The sequence below is a fragment of the Doryrhamphus excisus genome, linkage group LG15 (genome assembly GCF_037039965.1).
Source record: "Doryrhamphus excisus strain RoL-2023G ecotype Guam linkage group LG15, RoL_Dexc_Guam_v1.1, whole genome shotgun sequence".
NCBI classification, from domain to species: domain Eukaryota; kingdom Metazoa; phylum Chordata; class Actinopteri; order Syngnathiformes; family Syngnathidae; genus Doryrhamphus; species Doryrhamphus excisus.
The window spans coordinates 5,870,349-5,893,945 of NC_136371.1; the positions used below are offsets into that span (position 1 = coordinate 5,870,349).

General features: G+C 42.0%; 4 protein-coding genes across 4 annotated transcripts in view; 3 read left to right on the forward strand and 1 right to left on the reverse strand.

Annotated features, from left to right (window-relative positions):
• Positions 1 to 570: 570 nt before the first annotated feature.
• Positions 571 to 3,297, forward strand: LOC131103963 (trypsin-3). The gene is made up of 6 exons (XM_058050553.2): positions 571 to 666; positions 902 to 967; positions 2,187 to 2,337; positions 2,428 to 2,566; positions 2,654 to 2,908; positions 2,994 to 3,297. The coding sequence occupies exons 2-6, from the start codon at positions 916 to 918 to the stop codon at positions 3,144 to 3,146; spliced, it is 750 nt and encodes a 249-aa protein (XP_057906536.2). The 5' UTR covers positions 571 to 666; positions 902 to 915; the 3' UTR covers positions 3,147 to 3,297.
• Positions 3,298 to 3,542: 245 nt separating this feature from the next.
• LOC131103959 (tubulin alpha-1B chain-like) lies at positions 3,543 to 5,926 on the reverse strand. Its single transcript, XM_058050547.2, has 4 exons — positions 5,766 to 5,926; positions 4,904 to 5,126; positions 4,672 to 4,820; positions 3,543 to 4,584 (listed from the first exon to the last, which is right to left on the reverse strand). The coding sequence occupies exons 1-4, from the start codon at positions 5,766 to 5,768 to the stop codon at positions 3,604 to 3,606; spliced, it is 1,356 nt and encodes a 451-aa protein (XP_057906530.1). The 5' UTR covers positions 5,769 to 5,926; the 3' UTR covers positions 3,543 to 3,603.
• Positions 5,927 to 6,096: 170 nt separating this feature from the next.
• On the forward strand, positions 6,097 to 10,667 carry agmat (agmatinase (putative)). The gene is given in 8 exon segments (XM_058050549.2): positions 6,097 to 6,416; positions 8,077 to 8,141; positions 8,144 to 8,269; positions 9,100 to 9,148; positions 9,308 to 9,503; positions 10,009 to 10,188; positions 10,266 to 10,350; positions 10,440 to 10,667. Coding segments are annotated over 8 exon segments (1,065 nt in total). The 5' UTR covers positions 6,097 to 6,126; the 3' UTR covers positions 10,514 to 10,667.
• A 2,459-nt stretch (positions 10,668 to 13,126) lies between these two features.
• Positions 13,127 to 23,597, forward strand: part of hspg2 (heparan sulfate proteoglycan 2) — an 84,834-nt gene continuing 74,363 nt past the window's right edge. Inside the window, exon 1 of the mRNA XM_058050694.2 lies at positions 13,127 to 13,533. Coding sequence (XP_057906677.2) covers positions 13,474 to 13,533 — 60 coding nt within the window. The 5' untranslated portion in view covers positions 13,127 to 13,473. The remainder of the gene's footprint in view (positions 13,534 to 23,597) is intronic.

The window sequence follows — 23,597 nt, forward strand, 5'->3', positions numbered from 1 at the left end:
TGTGAAGTATTTCCATAATGCCTCATATTAACTCTAACAAGATCTCAGTGTATAGACTGGTCATATATATCATCTCGTTTCATATTATCTACATACTGTATTGTATATAACTCTGGGAAAAACTGTTGATTTTGTTAATACTTGGGTTGTTTATATTGTTTATTTTTCTATATTGTGTATTTTGTACTGCTTAACTGACTCTGTACTCTTGCTGCTGTGCAATACAAATTTCCCCAAGACACTACCAACGTATAATGCAGAATATTAACCAACTACTATGTGTATGTGAGCTTGTTTTGTGCAGACAACCAGTTCAGTGTGTACCTTGCCTCTCACCAAAAGTCATCTGGGATAGGCTCCAGCATGCCCCCGCTGCCCGACTGGGGATAAGTGGTTTTGAAAATGGATGGATGGATGGATGCATTCTGTGTAGAAGGTGGTGCCACCATGACGACATTCACATCCCAGAGTACAAGCAGAAAAAAAAACTAGAACGTCTATTCAATGGAGTATCCAACAAGTAGGTCAACAAGTAGGTCAGTGTCATTGTTGTGTTTATCGTCTTATCAGAAATACGGGATGAAGGTGACACTATAAGAGGCAACACCAGAGATGTGGCCTCATTTGTTGGAGAAACGTGGAACGTTGCTGTGTTTAAGTTTCCGGGTGAGTGATATTTCCAACGCAATGTCAAGATGCAACCATTTTATTTAAGAATAACGCTATTACTGACAATATGCGAATGTTTAATATTGTAACATAGGCTTGAAAGTCATCAGTCATGAGCGTATTAGCAAAGTCTTCCAAGTCATCATGAATTGGATTGTTGATTGGATACCATGGATACATGGTAGATTAACTGTCCAATGAAGGTGATAATGGTCTATTTGTGTTTTTACAGGTGAGTAATAAAAGATGGTTCCGCTGAGAAGATCGGTGTTGTTACTTTTGGTTTTCTTTTTAACAGGTAAGTTCTGTTTGCTCTCAAGCGGAATAGTTGTAAATAGTTTTAAATTGCCAGTTTGACTGTAAATATGTCATCCTAGACCAGAGGTCTAGTTATGAAAATATATGAGTAATTATTTAGGCCTGTTATACATAGAAATCAGGACAGCAAACACATTTTCAAAATGTCAAAATGATGTACCTCTTTCTATAAATTACATTTACATTTTCAGAATTTACAAGTAATCAAAGTAGCTGATATAATTATATTCAATATGGTAATAATAAGATAATATAAGATATGCCTTTATTCGTCCCTCAGTGGGGAAATTTGCATTGCACAGCAGCAAGAGTACAGAATCAGTTAAGCAGTACAAAATACACAATATAGAAAAATAAACAATATAAACAACCCAAGTATTAATAAAATCAACAGTTTTTCCCAGAGTTATATACAATACAGTATGTAGATAATATGAAACGAGATGAGATATATGACCAGTCTATACACTGAGATCTTGTTAGAGAGTTAATATGAGGCATTATGGAAATACTTCACATAGAACTTAGTATATTGCATTTGCATATTTATTTGCATAGTATATTTGCATAATGATACTCTAATGAGATCCAATTCATTCATTAATTCATTTTCTACCGCTTATGCTTGTGCTGGAGCCTATCCCAGCTGTCTTCGGATGAGAGGCGGGGTACACCCTGGACTGGTCGCCAGCCAATCACAGGGCACATATAGGCAAACAACCATTCACACTCACATTCATACCTATGGACAATTTGGAGTTGTCAATTAACCTAGCATGTTTTTGGAATGATTTTGGACATTCCAAAAACATGCTAGGTTAATTGGGCATTTGGACATTCCAAAAACATTCCAAAAATATGCTAGGTTAATTGGCCATTTGGACATTCCAAAAACATGCTAGGTTAACTGGCCACTCCAAATTGTCCATAGGTATGAATGTGAGTGTGAATGGTTGTTTGTCTATATGTGCCCTGTGATTGGCTGGCCACCAGTCCAGGGTGTGCCCCGCCTCTCGCCCGAAGACAGCTGGGATAGGCTCCAGCACCCCCCGCAACCCTCGTGAGGAAAAAGCAGTACAAAATGAATGAATGAATAAATGTTTTTGGAATGTGGGAGGAAACTGGAGTACCCGGAGAAAAGCCACACATGCACGCAAATGCAACATTTGAATAATAAAAAAAAAATCCACGGTCTCTAGAGACATACGCAGATAGGATTGTTGGGGGTCATGAGGTCGAGCCATACTCCATCAAGTATCAGGCTTCTCTTCAGACCAAAGGGAAGCACTACTGTGCAGGAACACTGGTGCACCCTCAATGGGTGGTGTCTGCTGCCCACTGCTGGAGACCGTAAGTACTGACACTAGTCACAAATATGCAAATATTAAAACCGCATCTTGATATAAAGTAGCATACTTTGTGTCTGCTTTGGACCTCAAGGAGACTAATAATGACGGTGGTGTTAAGTGAACACAACCTGACTACAACAGATGGATTTGAACAGATCTTCAACGTATCCATGATATATTACAACAGTTTTAGCTACCGGACGTTTGACAATGACATCATGCTCCTCAAGGTGCACATGAAGTAGATGCTTGAACACAATGGTACGGTCCATGGAGATATACTATAGCTAGCTAACTCGGTGTATTGTCTGATCCAGCTAAGCGAACCTGCACATCTTAACGCTAACGTTCAACCAGCCAAGTTGCCAGATGTAAACCGGCCTCTGCTCAACGGTGACGTCTGCACGGTGAGCGGCTGGGGTGCGAAGGCAGCGCACAGCTTCGCCCTTTCTCCTGTGCTACGATCTGTGGACATCAATGTCATAACTTACTGCTCCTATTACTACTGGGGTATGATCACCTCAAATATGTTATGTGCTGGATCACCAACGGGAGGAAAAGATTCTTGCCAGGTAAAGTAAAAATTTGTTGTATATATATATATGATTGTATCCTCAAACGCAGTTGTCACATTGCTTTTGTGTGGGTCATCCACAGGGTGACTCAGGTGGTCCCCTCATCTGTAATGGCTACCTGGAGGGAATAGTGTCATGGGGTATCAGCTGCGCCAACCCCCGCTACCCAGGAGTCTACACCAAAGTGAGGAACTATTTGCCTTGGATCAACGAGATTATTGAAAACGGATCATAAATACACGGGTATTGAGTTGGATCACCGATGCCAATAATGATTTATCAGTCAGTAGGCAGTAACCATGCAATATAATGTAAAGAAACACTTTTAGCTTGGAATGTATGAATTGAGAATGTTTTTCCCTGATAAACCTGTTTTATTCATTCATTCATTTTCTACTGCTTTTCCTCACGAGGGTCGCGGGGGTGCTGGAGCCTATCCCGGCTGTCTTCGGGCGAGGCAGGGTAATCCCTGGACTGGTCACCAGCCAATCGCAGGGCACATATAGGCAAACAACCATTCACACTCACATTCATACCATAAACCTGTTTTATTTCAGCCCCATTTCCAGAGAAATATACCATAAACAAAGCGAAACTATAGCATCAATGTCTTTAACATATATCCCACATGTTACAGGACTTTAGAACAGGAGTTTATTTTGAAGTACATCTGGAACAAAGCATTTCACTTTTTAATACTCCTCTCCTTCCTCCTCATCTTCGCCCTCAATTGAGTCGACTCCAACCTCCTCATAATCCTTCTCCAGGGCGGCCATATCCTCTCTGGCCTCAGAGAACTCCCCCTCCTCCATACCTTCCCCTACGTACCAGTGAACAAAGGCACGCTTAGCGTACATTAAGTCGAACTTGTGGTCGAGTCGAGCCCAGGCCTCTGCGACAGCAGTGGTGTTACTCAGCATGCACACCGCCCTCTGCACCTTCGCCAGGTCACCGCCAGGAACCACAGTAGGTGGCTGGTAGTTAATGCCCACCTTAAAACCAGTTGGGCACCAGTCCACAAACTGGATGGAGCGCTTGGTTTTGATGGTGGCGATGGCAGCATTGACATCTTTGGGCACCACATCGCCACGGTACAAAAGGCAGCACGCCATGTACTTGCCGTGGCGAGGGTCGCACTTGACCATCTGATTGGCGGGTTCGAAGCAGGCGTTTGTAATTTCGGCCACAGAGAGCTGCTCGTGATATGCCTTCTCGGCTGAAATGACTGGCGCATAGGTGGCCAGGGGGAAGTGGATGCGAGGATACGGCACCAAATTGGTCTGGAACTCTGTAAGATCAACATTGAGGGCACCATCGAAACGAAGAGAAGCCGTAATAGAGGACACAATCTGACTGATCAGCCTGTTTAAGTTGGTGTAAGTAGGCCGTTCGATATCAAGATTCCTACGGCAGATATCATAGATGGCCTCATTATCTACCATGAAGGCACAGTCGGAGTGCTCTAAAGTGGTGTGTGTAGTCAGGATAGAATTATAGGGCTCCACCACAGCAGTGGACACTTGGGGAGCTGGGTAGATGGAGAACTCCAGTTTGGACTTCTTTCCGTAGTCTACAGAGAGACGTTCCATCAGAAGGGAAGTGAATCCGGAGCCAGTGCCACCTCCGAAGCTGTGAAACACCAAGAAACCCTGTAGACCAGTGCACTGGTCGGCCTGACCATATGGAGAAAAGATACAGATTCACTTAAGGGATTCTAGTAAAACAATGCTTATTCGGCCAAAACTTATGAAGTTACGCACCAGTTTGCGGATCCTGTCCAGCACTAGATCAATTATCTCTTTGCCGATGGTGTAGTGTCCACGGGCGTAGTTGTTGGCAGCATCCTCCTTGCCAGTGATCAGCTGCTCGGGGTGGAACAGCTGGCGGTAGGTCCCAGTACGCACCTCATCTTTAAGAAGACAGTCAGCCAATATGATTAAGACTATTACAGACCAGGGGAAAAAATGGGTTTATTTGAGCTAGTAGTTTTACCGATGACTGTGGGCTCCAGGTCCACAAAAACAGCTCTGGGAACATGTTTTCCAGCTCCGGTCTCACTGAAAAAGGTGTTGAAGGAATCATCTCCACCCCCAATTGTCTTGTCACTGGGCATCTGTCCATCCGGCTGGATCCCATGTTCCAGACAGTACAGCTCCCAGCAGGCGTTGCCAATCTGGACACCGGCCTGACCGACGTGGATGGAGATACACTCACGCTGCGGAGTGGGGAGCAAAAACCTCGTGAAATCTCAAATAACATGACTTAGAATACAACATGCCTGGTTATTTTTTCCTAAAACCGTTTTTTCAATCAGAAAAAAACCTCCATTAATTATACTAAATATTAAAACATTTTGCAGTTTAACAGGAAAAAATGTCATCAATTCATTAGGAAACTCCCATCTCGTTCAGATGGGATTTATTGGTCTTTGCTGCAGGCTTGCTGCAATGCCAAACTGCGTATTTGGGATTACTGTAGAGTAGGATTAGTCTAGGGCAGACATTTTGGAGGAAGGGGGGGTGCGGGTCATTCAGATTTGCCATACATCCATTTTCTACACAGTGCGACAGTGTAGCAAAACCAGTAAGAAAATCAAAATGACTAAGCACCCTAGATGATTTTAATAGCGAGTATGGTGGTCCGGGATAACGTTCTGCATCACATAAAACCGTTTGACTAGCGGATCGACGCCATGATGAAAATGTGACTATTTCCCGCTCGAGGAGGAACAATAAGACCTCTTGAAACTGTAACGCTCTAATAAAACTCACTCGTCTTTAATACACTCAGATATCTAAAAAAAACTATGTCAAGACAACTTGTGAGGCAAATAATAATTAAAAAATGGGCTTACCATGATTGGTTGTTGTAGTTACTCTGAGGCAATAAACCAAGTGTGCTTCGTCTGAATCCTGCCGGCTTACTGACCCGCTCATCCAGCCCTTAGCTGGTGACGTAATCAAAACCACGCCTCCTTTGCCGCAGTAACCGTTTTAAATAAACTTTATTGACAAAAACTAAATTAATGATTCAGACTACAATATTAAATAATTACTATTATTAATATTAATCGCATTAAATATTAATAATACTAGCAATATCTAATTTACAAAATACAGTTAATTTATATGTAATAAACGCGTACCATATGTTTTTAAAAGAGCCCACACACACTCGGGTCACTGCACTGTGGGGTTGAGCAGCCGTGAAGAATCATGTTGACAACTGCCAGTCGTTACAATCTTGTATTTTCCACTTGGTCTTCTGCACGTACCTTCTCGGGACGGTCTGTTGGTGCTCCGGGATGTGGAGTTTTAAGTAATAGTCTCAACAGAAAATACTCCGGGGAACTCTTAAATGTTCCACCAAGCGCCGAGTTTGTTGCGAGAGTGTCCGGAATCCCCACGATGGCCAAACTACCTTACCGGGACAGCGCGGACGGCCTGGATGCAGCCTTCATTGGCGTACCGATTGATACGGGGACCTCCAACCGACCCGGAGCGAGGTGCTCTTACCATATTGTCTAATGATTACAACAGCCATGGCGAAACTGTTATTTTTTCATTCACCTCTAAAACGCAACAGGTGTATTTTATTAATTGATTGTAGACAACTGCACTTTGCTAACTTTTACATTAGTTGCAGGCGTGCAGCTACTTTTAGCTGGGTGGGCTATACTGCTATTTTTGATCCATCAGACACCAAGTAAACAAATAATATTGGCGACATAAACCGGAAGTATTTTTATGCACTCTGTAGTGTGACCAAATACATCAGAGTGGGCCTACCTGGAGGCTGGTCGTGGGTGGAATACATTAAAACAGATGTTTTTTTGCGGGAGCCATGAAATACAAAGATATATGAATGAATAGGTGCAGATTCTGGAAGAACTAGAATGCTTTCTGTGCTGGTTATTGCGTGTAGCTGTTCTATAGGAGTCCACTAGTCAATACAAAGAGTTGTATTTGCGGGTGCCACGAAATACAAAGATATAAATGAATAGGTGCAGTTTCTGGAAGAACTAGAATGCTTTCTGTGCTGGTTATTGCGTGTAGCTGTTCTATAGGAGTCCACTAGTCAATACAAAGAGTTGTATTTGCTGGAGGCACGAAATACAAAGATATATGAATGAATAGGTGCAGATTCTGGAAGAACTAGAATGCTTTCTGTGCTGGTTATTGCGTGTAGCTGTTCTATAGGAGTCCACTAGTCAATACAAAGAGTTGTATTTGCTGGAGGCACGAAATACAAAGATATATGAATGAATAGGTGCAGATTCTGGAAGAACTAGAATGCTTTCTGTGCTGGTTATTGCGTGTAGCTGTTCTATAGGAGTCCACTAGTCAATACAAAGAGTTGTATTTGCTGGAGGCACGAAATACAAAGATATATGAATGAATAGGTGCAGATTCTGGAAGAACTAGAATGCTTTCTGTGCTGGTTATTGCGTGTAGCTGTTCTATAGGAGTCCACTAGTCAATACAAAGAGTTGTATTTGCGGGTGCCACGAAATACAAAGATATATGAATGAATAGGTGCAGATTCTGGAAGAACTAGAACGCTTTCTGTGCTGGTTATTGCGTGTAGCTGTTCTATAGGAGTCCACTAGTCAATACAAAGAGTTGTTTTTGCGGGAGCCACGAAATACAAAGATATATGAATGAATAGGTGCAGATTCTGGAAGAACTAGAACGCTTTTTGTGCTGGTTATTGCGTGTAGCTGTTCTATAGGAGTCCACTAGTCAATACAAAGAGTTGTTTTTGCGGGAGCCACGAAATACAAAGATATATGAATGAATAGGTGCAGATTCTGGAAGAACTAGAACGCTTTCTGCACTGGTTATTGTGTGTAGCTGTTCTATAGGAGTCCACAACTCAATACAAAGAGTTGAAAAATTAGCATAATTGGCTGCCTTTAATGTTAATGTAGTATGCCTATTAAAAATTACCATTACCTAACTTCCCTTGGTATAGATAACGTAAATATTTGCATTGATCTGCCCCCCCCTTCCTCAAGTATTGTGTGAAAACTAAAACTTCAAAAAGTACCTTCCCCAGTGATGTATTGCAGTATATCGAATATTATTTTAAAAGTTATAATATTTTGAATCAAGTTCGAAAATGCTAATTAATAACAGACTTTCTCTGACTGTCCACTTTCTCAGGTTTGGTCCCCGGCAGATCAGAGTGGAATCAGCCATGCTGAGAGCATATAACAGTGGCACCAAGGCGGCTCTCTGGTGGTGGCTGACATCGGGGATGTAAATGTGAACATGTATGACCTGAAGGACACATGCAGACGCATCAGGGAGGCCTATCAAAAGATTATGGCCTTTGGCTGCATTCCTCTGACTATGGGTGAGTTGAATTAATAACAAACCAAAAGTGGGGGTCCTCCTGTCAGACGTAAAGTTTACTACAGTGGTTTTCAAAGTATGAAAACTGTGAGGCACCTGAAGATCCCAGTACAGTAAGAAGTGCAGTAAGCAGAAAACTGTTTGTCTTAATGTAACTTAATGTTAGTTATATAATAATATAATAATATAATAATATAATAATATAATAATATAATAATATAATAATATAATAATATAATAATATAATAATATAATAATATAATAATATAATAATATAATGGGCGGCACGGTGGTCGAGTGGTTAGTGTGCAGACCTCACAGCTAGGAGACCAGGGTTCAATTCCATCCTAGGCCATCTCTGTGTGGAGTTTGCATGTTCTCCCCGTGCATGCGTGGCTTTTCTCCGGGTACTCCGGTTTCCTCCCACATTCCAAAAAACATGCTAGGTTAATTGGCGACTCCAAATTGTCCATAGGTATGAATGTGAGTGTGAGTGGTTGTTTGTCTATATGTGCCCTGTGATTGGCTGGCGACCAGTCCAAAGACAGCTGGGATAGGGTCCAACAACCCCTGCGACCCTCGTGAGGAAAAGCGGTAGAAAATGAATGAATGAATGAATAATAATATGTGCCTGATAATTCAAACCTGCAATTAATGCCTGTTGTTCTGGCAATCAAGTCTAGCGTTTGGCTATGTCACCGAACATTACAATACCACTACTGACATATCATTCAGGAAGTTTATAATTTGTCTGCATAAATGCTGTATGACCTTCTTGTCAAATATCATGGTCTATTGACCAAACATTGTTTTGTTTTGTTTATGTCACAGGTGGTGATCACACAATTACATATCCAATCTTGCAAGCTGTTGCTGAGAAGTAAGCATTGTTAGAAACTGCATATCTACATAAAGGATGCTGTGTATATTTCTAAAAATGACCAATAAGGCTACTATTTGCATGAAGAGCATAGTGATAAATGCCTAACATACACTTATACAGGTATACTGTAGTTACTATTCTACTGTGTACAAACAGGTATGGCCCGGTTGGGCTGATCCATGTGGATGCTCACTCTGACACAAGCAATGTGGTCTTGGGGGAAAAGATTGGCCATGGGACCCCGTTCCGGCGATGCGTTGAGGAGGGCCTGCTGGACTGCAAGAGAGTGATACAGATCGGCCTGCGAGGTTCAGGCTACTCAGCTGACTCGTACGAATGGAGTCGGGCACAGGTACACAGCTTGATAACTGTTCAATATAATACAATATAATACGGACAAATATTGTTCATGTTTTTGAATGTTAATGTATGTATGTATTTTCCAGTTTATTGATTTTGAATGAGGGCGGCACGGCGGTCTAGTGGTTAGCGCGCAGACCAGGGTTCAATTCCACCCTCGGCCATCTCTGTGTGGAGTTTGCATGTTCTCCCCCGTGCACGCGTGGGTTTTCTGCGGGTTCTCCGGTTTCCTCCCGCGTTCCAAAAACATGCTAGGTTAATTGGCGACTCCAAATTGTCCATAGGTATGAATGTGAGTGTGAATGGTTGTTTGTCTATATGTGCCCTGTGATTGGCTGGCAACCAGTCCAGGGTGTACCCCGCCTCTCGCCCATATAGACAGCTGGGATAGGCTCCAGCATTCCCTGCGACCCTCGTGAGGAAAAAGCGTTGGAAAATGAATGAATGAATGATTTTGAATGACATCTGAAATAAGCAAGAGTTGTTTTTTTTTTCAGGGGTTTCGGGTGATACAAGCGGAGGAATGCTGGTTCAAATCACTGGCACCTCTCATGGCTGAGGTCAGGGGTCAAGTCAGCACCGGCCCTGTGTACCTCAGTTTTGACATTGATGCTCTGGACCCGGGTTTTGCCCCTGGAACCGGAACACCAGAGATTGCTGGGCTCACTCCTATACAGGTACTCGTTGTCCATTAAACAACATATCAGTAATCAGGTTTTCTTAAAGCCATATTTAATGTGTTGTGTGAATTGAGGGTGTGGAGATCATTCGAGGCTGCCGTGGACTAAGCCTTGTGGGATGTGATCTGGTTGAGGTGTCTCCGCCCTATGATACAACAGGTACTTTTACCTACTCTACACACTGCCACCATGTAGCATTAAAGATAATTGATGTGGTTTTACCTAATTGTTTGTTTTTCCCCTGACAGGAAACACTGCCCTGACAGGTGCCAACCTCCTCTTTGAAATGTTGTGTGTCCTCCCAAATGTGAAATACTACTGATTCTTAGTACCCTGAGCGCTTATTCAGCATTATCAAGATTATCAAGAATATTTTAATTATATGTGAGCAAGGTTTTATGTGCCATATAAGGGGAGTGTCACATGAGGATACAGGTGAATGTTTAATTAAAAACAACATATTTATGTGTGGGCTGCATTGTTTTAGTGGTTAGCGCGTAGGCTACACGGCTAGGAGACTCAAGTTCGATTCCACCCTCAGACATCTCTGTGTGGAGTTTGCATGTTCTCCCCGTGCATGCATGGGTTTTCTACGGGTACTCCGGTTTCCTCCCACATTCCAAAAACATGCTAGGTTAATTGGCCGCTCCAAATTGTCCATAGGTATGAATGTGAGTGTGAATGGTTGTTTGTCTATATGTGCCCTGTGATTGGCTGGCGACCAGTTCAGGATGTCTCGCCCAAAGACAGCTAGGATAGACTCCGGCACAAATGAATTGAAATATTTCTGTGTATTTTCTGACAGTATAACTCATTTTAAAAGGTGTTTGTGTCAAATTGAGTACAGAAGACAAAGTCCTTGATCCACTCCACTGTTTGGCTTTGTTGTACTTTGGTAATTATTGGCTGGTTATAAACTGGACATGAGCAAGATAAGCATATGCCATTTCAATTATTTCAAGTTGTTCAAAATCCCATCAGATTTTTCTCGAAATGAATAGTCCTTCTGTCTCTCACTGGGGTCCTAAAGTGTGTCCAGCTGAAAAGGGCGTTGACCGTAACTTGGCCGATGTCTTGCTCATTTATCACAGCTGCTTCCTGCAGCTGCAGCTCAAGTTGAACTCTACCACGACATGCACAGTGTTTGCTGATGTTAATGCACAGAAGCGGCCGGTGACGTCTTCCATATCTTACCATTTAACTGACTTGGGAAGCATTGGGAAGCAGGTCACCCACCCACCCACCCACCCAACAATCACTTTTCCCACACAAGGAAAAACAAGTGTGATGTAATTGACCCAATATTACATTGCTTTGATTATCTGAAACAATTAAGTATGACAGGCTGCAGTGGTTAGCATGCATGCCTCACAGCTTGGACACTCGAGTTCGATTACACCCTCAGTTATCTCTGTGTGGAGTTTGCATGTTCTCCCCGTGCATGTGTGGGTTTTCTCCGGGTACTCCGATTTCCTCCCTCATTCCAAAAACATGCTAGGTTAATTGGCGACTCCAAATTGTCCATACTGTAGGTATGAATGTGAGTGTGAATGGTGGTTTGTCTATATGTGTCCTGTGATTGGCTGGCGACCAGTCCCAGACAGCTGGGATAGGCTCCATCACCCCCGCGACCCTCGTGAGGATAAGCGGTAGAATATGAATATATGAATTAAAGTGTGACAAACATGAAAATTCTCAATTTCGTGACAAAAAGTCAAAAAGATGCTTGTTTTCTGTTATCATTTTTTACCTGGAGCACACGTCATGTGCTGGAAGACACAGCCATCCCAATGAGAGCGGACATCGTAAGTGTTGTCGCTGTATCTATGCTGCTGTTGTTGCTGGAACTAGCTGGAAGTATCAATATGCAGAGAAAATAAGTTTAAGGTAGTGTTTTGAATAAAAAAAAAACTATTGCATTGGGAACTACTGCGCTTATGATATCTCACTTACAATGTAAGTCAAGCTTAACAGTTTTACATTTATGTGTACTGGAGCGTGCAAGTGTATAATGAGTGAAATCGAAATGTGAGTCAGAGTGTTCAGCAGAAGAATCCCAAACAGTCTGTTTCAGTGTACTTTGGTTTTTGGGACCTATAATAATGGTTTGTTTTTTTTCCCCCCCAACATGGTTGAGACAACTTTTCCATTACTTTTTGGTAAAAGGCTGGAGGCTATACTGACTTAAAAGGCGTTTTAAAAAATGCGACACCCAATCCTGTACTGTGTTATTGATAGGTGTATTTAACAAACGTTTTGATGAGCACATAAGCGCAGCTCTTTTCTATTTCTATCCAGACTTCAGCCTTTAATTGGAAAGCAGCTGTTGTGACAAATCTCTCGCTGCTCCAGTTGCTCCCAGACAGAAAGAGTGGATTCATACAGCCTTGTACGTGGACTAAGACTGGACCATATAATGGCACAGTTAGTTATTAGTCATTATTTTTAATCTCACATTGGAAGATTACCACAATAAGGACTGGTTCTTGTGTTATTTTCTTTCTCCACTAGAGGGCACTATATACGTTGTAATAATCCGAACTATAAGGCGCAATTAAAGGTTTGCAGGGCTGTTAATTGCATGTAGCAGAATAAGTACATTAATACGTATTTATAGAATCGTGTAAGGTTTAGAAAATGTACAATAATATGCAAGTATTGCCAATCTTTGTATGATCAGAAAGAGTTATGAAAACAAAGTTAAAAGTTACATCAAGCCTCAAATAAATAAAACAAGCACCAACACGATTAATGTCGAACAACATTGCGCCATATTGATTGTTTTGAGAGTAGCTTTGGAATATGTGTGCGCAGTTACGCAGCGCGCCGGTTAAGAGTCTGCTAGTTGGCGGCTGTCCGCACAGAGATTAGCCCACTGGCTCCCTGAATTCCATTCCGCCTTTTACTTTTCCAGCAGCTCTCTTCCGTCCCACACAGGACTTCCCTGTGACTTGCAAAAGAGTGCATGCATTCAACCCTCAGCCACTTCAGAGTGTTGGAGCGCACGGCCCAGCGCGCACGTTTTAGGAGTAGATCGCCTAACGCACAAAGCCAAAACCGGAGTGGATCTCCTTTTCAATTTAAATCTTCGCCCCCCACCACCTGTTGATGAAGTCCCGACGGGGTCCGGGACGCAGGAGAGACGTTTGATTTGTTCCCCGGGACATAACGCGTGAAGAGGGTGCGGGAGTGGGTCCAGTCCCGGTGGGCAAGAGGAAAGAAGGACCTTGTTGTTTTTCCCTTTCCCCCAGCGGTTTGCAGCCTGTGCTGGGTTGGAGGAAAATGGGCGCTTGGATCCGTGGACTTCTCCTCTCTTTGCTACTCTCATGCCAGCTGGTTACTGTAAGTAAGATTTGGAATGACTTTTAAACTTTCCCCTGCACTCACCTCCTGAAAGGTCAAATCCATAAATAAGAACATTATATCTTATATCCTGATGTTGCCATATATGTTCAGTGAACTGTTTTGGTGTTACAGCATGTAAAGATGACAAACTAGCTGTAGAAAACTAGACCTGCTCTAAGTTTGTCCACAGAAACAAGCTATTCATAGTCCAACCTGCATGGCCTTCGCCCCTCAAAGCACTCATGGATGCACCAAAAGCTCCAGTGTCAAACTTGTTGATAAATATCTAAACTAATGTAAACCAAGTATGCACTTGTGTTTACATTATACCGTGTTGTGATTGCATATTTGGCTTTTATTCCGGCTCCATTTTCACTTCTATTGAACTTCATAATGTCATTCATTCATTTACATTTTACTTTGCTGGAGCCTATCCCAGCTGTCTTCGGGCGTGACGCGGGGTACACCCTGGACTGGTCGCCAGCCAATCACAGGGCACATATAGACAAACAACCATTCACACTCACATTCATACCTATGGACAATTTGGAGTCGCCGATTAACCTAGCATGTTTTTGGAATGTGGGAGGAAACCGGAGTACCCGGAGAAAACCCACGCATTCACGGGGGGAGAACATGCAAACTCCACACAGAGATAACTGAGGGTGGAATCGAACTCGAGTGTACAAGCTGTGAGGCATGCATGCTAACCACTGCATCCTGTCATACTTAATTGTTTCAGATAATCAAAGCAATGTAATATTGGGTCAATGACATCACACCTGTTTTTCCATGTGTGGAAAAAGTGATTGTTGGGTGTGTGACATGCTTCCCAATGCTTCCCAAGTCAGTTAAATGGTAAGATATGGAAGACGTCATTAACATCAGCAACACATATAGACAAACAACCATTCACACTCACATTCATATCTATGGACAATTTGGAGTCACCAATGAACCTAGCATGTTTTTGGAATGTGGGAGGAAACCGGAGTACCCACGCATGCACGGGGGGGGGGGGGGGGAACATGCAAACTCCACACAGAGATAGCCGAGGGTGGAATCGAACTCAGGTCTCCTCGCTGTGAGGTCTGCGCGCTAACCACTCGACCACCGTGCATCAGTGACTATTTCTTGATATGTCTATGTCTGAACTGTTTAAGAGGCTTGCCTGCACCCCCCCACCAACACCCTGTAGATCTTGTGTCTGGGTGTCTTGTAGCTGTCATTGCTTAGATATCAGTCCTCTGATTTGATCCGAGGAAGTTATGAACGATGAGGATCCAGCCACGGCATACATCTTCCACCTGCAGCATTTAGAAGACGTATCGTTGTGCTGAACGTATTTTGATCATCGAGTGGCGATGTGCTGTAAGACAGTCTTTAACCAGTAATGACACTGGAAGGCATCAAGATGAGTCCTAACCCGCAGCCTTGATTGATTACCAGGCCCCAAACATACCAAAACATAATTGAATTACGTGGAACCGCAAGCATCTGTTTTCTATATGGTGACTTTGAACTACGGCGGCAAATTTTCACTGTCACATGATTCAATTAAGCGTCTGCGCTGCTGTTGCCACAGGCCCCCCTCCAACCCCTCCCACCATGCTGGAATGTTGGGGTCATGCACATCAAAACAGAAAAAAATCAAAGTCTCAATGGGTAGTTTTTGCATCCCAAATGACAGCAGTAGTTTGTATTTTTTTACATGTTTATATCATCTCTAAGAACACTTTTGGATCTGCGTTGTCTCCCAGGATAGAGTGACACAAGTGTCCCCTGACTTCATGGTGGACGAGGGTTGGGGTGGGGGCGGGGGTGGCCTGAATTCCTTTGACGGTATATATCTTGCATGTGTCATTGGTGGCAATAATTTTGTTCTCCGGTCTGTGTAACCTAACCGCGTCATGCGCAGAAAAGTATTTCAATGTGACAACTTAATCTCTTGATTTATTTTGCTCAGTAATATGCGGACGCTCGAGTGTGGCGCTTTGTTGATTCAGACTACCTGGTGTTTAATTCCCATTCACAGTGGATGAGGACTTGCGAGCACAGCAGGGCAAACACCAACTGCACTCCATTGTTTGGACAGAAGGGAACCCCCCCCTCACACACACCCACGCACCCACACTAGACCCTTCCACATAATTACTTGAAGACTGGGTTCAGTAAACATTGCATTGTTGAGTTATAGCGGCAGGAGGGAGGCCATCTTGGCGGGTGGCACGAGGCAGCACACTGGCACGTATGGACGGTTGTTGCCTCTCTGTGGAAGTGTGAGGTGGTTTTTTGGTGATTCATCGGTGGTTTCTCAAGGGTTCATTTACAGCTAAAACTAGATTGGCACTCAACAGAGCGTACACCTCTGCCAAGGCCGTGTTGTGGTAGATAATTTAATGCCGCAGAAAAGCGATGAAGCAGTCTGCAGAAGTTTGATGCATAGTCAGTTTGAGAACAGACGAAGCAGAAGATCTGATTTTTAATTATTCATTCATTCATTCATTTTCTACTGCTTTTCCTCACAAGGGTCGCGGGGGTGCTGGAGCCTATCCCAGCTGTCTTTGGGCTGGTGGCCAGCCAATCACAGGGCACATGTAGACAAACAACCATTCACACCAGGGGTCTCAAACTCAATTTACTTGGGGGCCACTGGAGCTCGGGTCTGGGTGAGACTGGGCCGCATCAGGTTTTCCAAAAAAACAAAAACGCATTTATTAAAAACAAAAAATTAACAAAACTTCGCTTTGGTTCCAATTTTCTACAAGAAAAGCTCTGATAAAACATTCCACTGTTCTCAAATATCTTACTTTTTATTTTTTTACACAAAATAAGATGAAAAATAAATAAACAAATCAAGAATAAAGAAAATCAATCAGCAATAAATAAATAAATAAATATAATAATAATAATAAAATGGCAAATAATAAAAACTTAAGAAACCACATATAGTTGGTGGGTAGACAAATTATTTTTTTCAGATTAAAATGAACAAAGCATTATTAGAGCCCTGTAGACATGACAAAACACGACTATAGTCACATTTATACTCTTTTTATTTACAACATATTGCGCAACTGCAGGGTCTTGAGACACATGCTAACTCGCAAACTAGAGAGCTAGCGACCTAAACGGTAGCCTTCAAGTTATTTCCATTAAACTTAAATAGCCAAAAACGTACCACTTCCACACGGATAGGGAGGATAACTATTAACAGTTATTTAACCTTTAACATGAACATTAATCAAACGTAATAATTTTTTCTGGGTACATGATACCATACAGCATCCATATCAAACTTGCGCGGGCCGCACTAACATTAAACTTTCATATCAAGGCGGGGGCCTCAAACTAGTGTCCTCCGGGCCACATTTGGCCTGCGGGCCGCGTGTTTGAGACCCCTGATTCACACTCACATTTATACCTATGGACAATTTGGAGTCGCCAATTAACCTAGCATGTTTTTAACTATGTTGAATTTAAATACTCTGGCTGTACAATGGTTTGGTCTTGAACCCATGTCACAACCCTCCATAAAGTTCTATGGAAATGTTTGCCCCCTGACAAACAAATGTCGGTCGTCTCCATCAGATTGTCACGCCTCGCTTTTTGTGCATAGCGCTGCATCCATACACGTCTAAGCCGCAGACTCCAAACACAGCTGCACCTCAGCTAGTGCCGCGGCAACGCCGTGCATGTGCCGACATGCACGCACATACTCTCCAGTACTTCTCATTGTAACTGGAGCCCCACTCTTTCCATTCACACCTTTAGGTTTTTTTTTTTCCTATGTAGTGCTCATGCTGGAGGAATGACGCTGTTCTGTAAATATACAGTCGATGCAAGGCTCACCTGGAACACATGGATTTTTGAAATGGCGATGAAACCGGCGTTGAGTCCAGGGTGTTCCCCCACCACTCTGTGACTGATTAAGATTAAGATATGCCTTTATTCGTCCCTCAGTGGGGAAATTTGTATTGCACAGCAGCAAGAGTACAGAGTCAGTTAAGCAGTACAAAATACACAATATAGAAAAATAAACAATATAAACAACCCAAGTATTAACAAAATCAACAGTTTTTCCCAGAGTTATATACAATACAGTATGTAGATAATATGAAACGAGATGAGATATATGACCAGTCTATACACTGAGATCTTGTTAGAGAGTTAATATGAGGCATTATGGAAATACGTACTTCACATAGAACTTAGTATATTGCATTTGCATATTTATTTGCATAATGATACTCTAATGAGATCCAATACATTCATTAATTCATTTTCTACCGCTTATGTTTGTGCTGGAGAGGCGGGGTACACCCTGGACTGGTCACCAGCCAATCACAGGGCACATATAGACAAACAACCATTCACACTCACATTCATACCTATGGACAATTTGGAGTCGTCAATTAACCTAGCATGGAATGTTTTGGAATGTTTTTGGACATTCCAAAAACATGCTAGGTTAATTGGTCATTTGGACATTCCAAAAACATTCCAAAAACATGCTAGGTTAAATGGCCACTCCAAATTGTCCATATTGTCCATCCACTTAGAGCCTGAACAGGATTTGTGGCAGACACATAGTTGTAGCAATGCTGTAACCGAAAAAAAGCACATCATATATTTTCTTTTTATACATATACAGTGGCACCCGTGTATACATCAGAAAAAACAGCATGCTTGCATGACATTTTCCAGCAGTCAAAGTCTTAAACATCTGCCCATTTTCTCCGTGTGTACTGAAAGTATATATCACTCTTCATTCCTGTGTTATGAAGCTGCAGGTGCAGTAAACCCAAAAGAGTTCATAGTCAGGTCGCAGATGACTCGAGGACACGAACAAGCAATAAAGAGCAATAAAAACCAGCTAATGGTCAGAAAGTATTTGCGTGTAGCAAATCAGAACTTGACTTATTTGTGTAGGTTGTAAAAAAAAAAAAAAAAAAAAAAATCCTGCCTTGTCCGTTGGAATTTGCTCTGACTCAACAGGAATGAGTTTGCCATCAGTTTCTATCCGACATAGCTTTTTGCATTTCTAGAAGGGACCACCAGGCTTGTTGACTCATTGAAATGCTAAGTTGATGGTCATGTTTCCCCTTGAAGCTGCTATGTAGTCAACCATTGTCTTTCCTAATGGCATTGTGATGTGAAGCCACTTTTTGGCAGAGCTGCTGCTTTGTCTTATATGGTAGCCCGCCATGACCCTTTTCACCCAAGTAGTCGTTTTTAAAAAACTCTGTGTCTCTTACGTTTTATAACTTGGGCAAAAAGTACCATGGTGTCTTACTGTGCAACAAGTCTCTACCTGTGAATCCATTGTAAGAATTTTATCTGGAGCTTCTGCTCATGAATTAAAATCCACAGAGGGATTTCGGTAAGTGGATTTGTGCAAGCTTCAGGGTATAATGACTCAAAGAAAAGGAAACACACGCAAATGCTTGCCTCCCTCTTTCAGTTTCCTTGTAATTAATTTGCAACAGATGATAAGACCTTAGGATACCTAGGATCCCTAAAGCAGCTGTATATGTTTATGTTTACAGCGTAAATGTAGTCCTCGCACAATAACAAAAGTTAATCGAGAAGTGTTTCTGGTCTTAGCTTCTTGCTGCAGAGTTTCCCAGGAGGACCTGCACAAATTTGAACCGCCATCCCAACTAAACACAACAGTAGACACACACACAAACACAATATATCGAGTAAACTGGGGTGAAAATAATTTGCTGAAAATCAGTCCCAGTTAAGCCTGAGACTATCCCAAACTCGGTTATCCTCACGGGGGTCGCAGAGGTGCTGGAGCCTATCCCAGCTGTCTTCAGGCGATAGGCGGTGTACGCCCTGGACTGGTCGCCAGCCAATCACAGAGCACATATAGACAAACAACTATTCACACTCACATTCATACCTATGGACAATTTAGAATCTTAAATTAACCTAACATGCATATTTTTGGAATGTGAGAGGAAGTCGGAGTACCTGGAGAAAACTTCAGAATGAATGGTTTGACGCATAGAAATGTAGTTTCAGCCACTTCACATTCAAATACATACGATAACTGTAAGAAAAATAACAAACATGGCATACCCTCAGTCAGCCCAGTAGCTAAAAGCGCTTCTTGCCAAGGTGTCCAAATTGTGGTGATTAGAGACATTGTTACAGTATGTGTTAACTCAGTTACAGTCCCCGTCCCAATTCAAAGGGGATCTATTATGCTAATTTTTGGGCACTTTTGTATTGAGTTATGGACACGCTTTCCAGATCTTGATCCAGTGAATTGCATTGCACATGCTGAACCCCTTCGGAATACTTCGGAATACTATACTTTTATTTACTAGTACAAAAATAAAAATAAATTATACATATATTGTTTTGCAAAGTAGCAAAAGTAGGACGAGTGGTTAGCACGCAGGCCTCACAGCTAGGAAACCAGAGTTCAATTCCACCCTCGGCTATTTCTGTGTGGAGTTTGCATGTTCTCCCCGTGCATGCGTAGGTTTTCTCCGGGGAGAAAAACATGCTAGGTTAATTGGCGACTCCAAATTGTCCATAGGTATGAATGTGAGTGTGAATGGTTGTTTGTCTATATGTGTATTTATACATGTGAGCACTATCAGCCTATCAGAGGGAAATGTTCGCAGTTATCTATTGTTCAGATGCATCAGCTTGTGATGATGTGAAACCTTTGACCTCTGCTGAGTCACCTTCCTGTTGGGGAAATAAAACCTGGTGTTATCTTCGTGCCAAGAGCCCCCCCCCCCATTTCCCCTGAAGCAAAGTTTATTCAGGCTTTTCCTGTATGTCGTTCGAATGTCCTGCTGAGTACAGTATATGCTGAGTCAAATATGCCTGCCGTATGGTGTTTTTTTTTTTTTTCCCAACCGGAATCAATTTTGTGCCGGCTTAAAGCAGCATTATTAAATTAACCTACTTGAATTATGGATGATGAATTCCCCCGCAGCCTATTTGTGCAAGCTCTGCTTCTTACATTTTCTGTAGTACATTGGTTAGAAAGTTTCCTTTACAAGTTTGGTACTTATGAACTACAATGTCAAGCAACATTTCAGGACAGTGCATTGTTTAAAGAAACCTAGTAGAGGAAGTCATGGCAATATCGAGCATAAAGGTATAGCATTTTCATGTTTAAGCCATGGATAAGATTGGAATGTGGTGAAATCTTTAACAAGATTAAAATTGGAGCTTCTGGAAATTATGGCCACATTCTGATCGGGTTTAAACTCCTCTAGCTCTACCAGATTGTTATCAGGGAGAAGCTGAGAGGGGGGGGGGATTTCAGATTTTATCTCAGCTCATTTTGACTTATTCAAAATAAATCCAAAGACTGGACGCATTAGGAGCTTGCAAGTCTGAAGATGAAGGGTACAAAGTTAGTGATACTTGGACTGTGGTCCACAAATATTAATGTATCATACATAGCCTGGCTCCTATAGAGCAGCTACACACAATAACTCGCATAGAAAACTTTTTTTGGATTTAGTAGAATCTGCACCTATTCCAGCTGTATTTCCTTGGATTTCCTGACAAATCAAATTAATTTATTCCACCCACTCCATTATGATTAGTCACACGCCCAATATATGAACCATATAAGGAAGTCCACCGCTCTGTGACATCACAAAGGAGCAGTTTAACCACGCCTTTTGAAACCGAACGTTTTGTGCCATCCCAAACTTCCACTTCCAAATGCGCAAACCTCATTATCTGAAACTTTTGCATCGGTTAACACCAGAATACAAAATTCTAACTACATTTATAGGTCAGAAAAGTGGAAAAGTTCCCCTTTTAATAGTTATTTTTTGTAGTTTCGGACAGTATGGTACTTTGTATATCAGTTTTTATTCTTCTTTCTTCTTTCTTAATTTATTTCAGACATGCATACTATGTTACATTATTCTTTCTCACATATACACTTACAATACGATACACTTACAATATCTATTTATATATATATACACATATATATATATACACATATATATATATATATATATACACACATATACATACACACATATATACACATATACAGTAAAGTCTCGTTATATCGATATTCTCGGGAGTCGGAAAAAATACCGATATAACCGGACTATCCATATATCCGATCCTGCGCCGAACTGCATTAAAAGTGGGCGGATCTTTGATATGGCATGTAATTTTCTCCTTGAGTTCATGGATTGCGTATCTAGCATGCTTTTGTACTACAATACATTTTGTACTACAGTAAATAAAAATAAACTTACACTGTAGTGATTACCGGTTACCGGGACATAATTCACCCCGGAACTATCGATAGGGAAGGTGTTGCCACCCGGAGGGGTAGGCGCGAGGGACGGGTGTTTTCCGCTGTGTGTGCTGCGCTCTGGTGGTGGAAGTGTGAAAAATAAAGTTGACTGGAAGCAGCCGTTCGCCGTGTTCTTTTTTGGTATTGAAATCCATAAGCAAAGATTGATTTAAGCTGCTTTTGTATCGATATAAGCAGACCAAATTGGCTGGCGGGAGATGAAAAGGGCATTGTAGTAACCGGATTATCATAATAACCGTGTACGGATATTAACGGAGCTAATTATATCATAAAAGACTAGAAATTTGCCGGGAAATGAAAATAGTATCGTAATAAGTAGTAATTCGTTTTAACCGATATCGATATAACGAGACTTTACTGTGTATATATATATATATATATACACATACATGCATACACACAACAGCTCATTACTACACATGTCTGAAAAGGAGCAGGAAGAAGCAAAGCTTATTAAATCCTACCCCTTCTCCACGCCATAGCAGTTACCAATTCAATAAGTGATTTTTTTTCCACGCATATAATCACAGAATCTTACATAAGACAAAACAACAAAAGAAGAGTGGGAACATCTTTTTATCCTGAACAATGCAGTAGTGCCATGCAGCAAGGCACTGAACACCCCAAGTGGTTATTACCTCAATCTCTCTAAGCAATCAATAGGTATAATAAATAAAATGTACTTTTTGCTTTGTGACCCAAGTTCTCCTGACCTCTTGCAGAAGCACGTTTCCCTTGAGTGGCAGGACATTTATTGATGTGACAAAACAAAAAAAAAAAGCCCATACTTGGTCAAAATGTGACACCGGGCAAAAAGTTTTGGTGTTCATGAGTCAGTATGTTTCGTGTGAGGTAATGGCTTTTGTCCGACTTCTTGACTTTTACACGTAGTAAACTGCTGTCAACTCTGCAACGACTATGTCGATGTCAGCGCTTGTTGCAGTAGCCCCCATACTGTATATAGGTGGAATGCTGTCTCAAGTCTTTGTGTAAAAAATGAATGGCTGTGTGCTTTTTGTTGTTGTTACATTTCACACTACCGTAACGGTCATGTATAATGAGCAGGCAAATGTTTGCATAGTGGTGAATAGTAGCCAGCTCTCAAGGTGGGACACTATTAACAGTATATAAACACTTGGTGACGTGGTTTTTGTCGAGTTTCTTGTTGCAAAGCAGCGATGACCAATGTTCCCTTACAGGTGCACAGGCGACAAAATCTATGAAACGCACCAAATAAAGTAAATAACATACAAAACAGTTCACTCTGTAGCATTTGGCAGAGGACAAGAATCAGTAACAAGATCCAAGGGAATTAAAGTATACATTCATTCATTTTCTTATCCTCACGAGGGTCGGGGGGTGCTGGAGCCTATCCCAGCTGTCTTCAGGCGAGAGGCGGGGTACACCCTGGACTGGTCGCCAGCCAATCACAGGGCACATATAGACAAACAACCATTCACACTCACATTCATACCTATGGACAATTTGGAGTCGCCAATTAACCTAGCATGTTTTTGGAATGTGGGAGGAAACCGGAGTACCCGGAGAAAACCCACGCGTGCACGGGGAGAACATGCAAACTCCACACAGAGATGGCCGAGGGTGGAATTGAACCCTGGTCTCCTAGCTGTGAGGTCTGCGTGCTAACCACTAGATCGCCATGCAGCCCTTCACATGATAAAACCGGAGTCCCTGGAGAAAACCCACGCATGCACGGGGAGAACATGTAAACTCA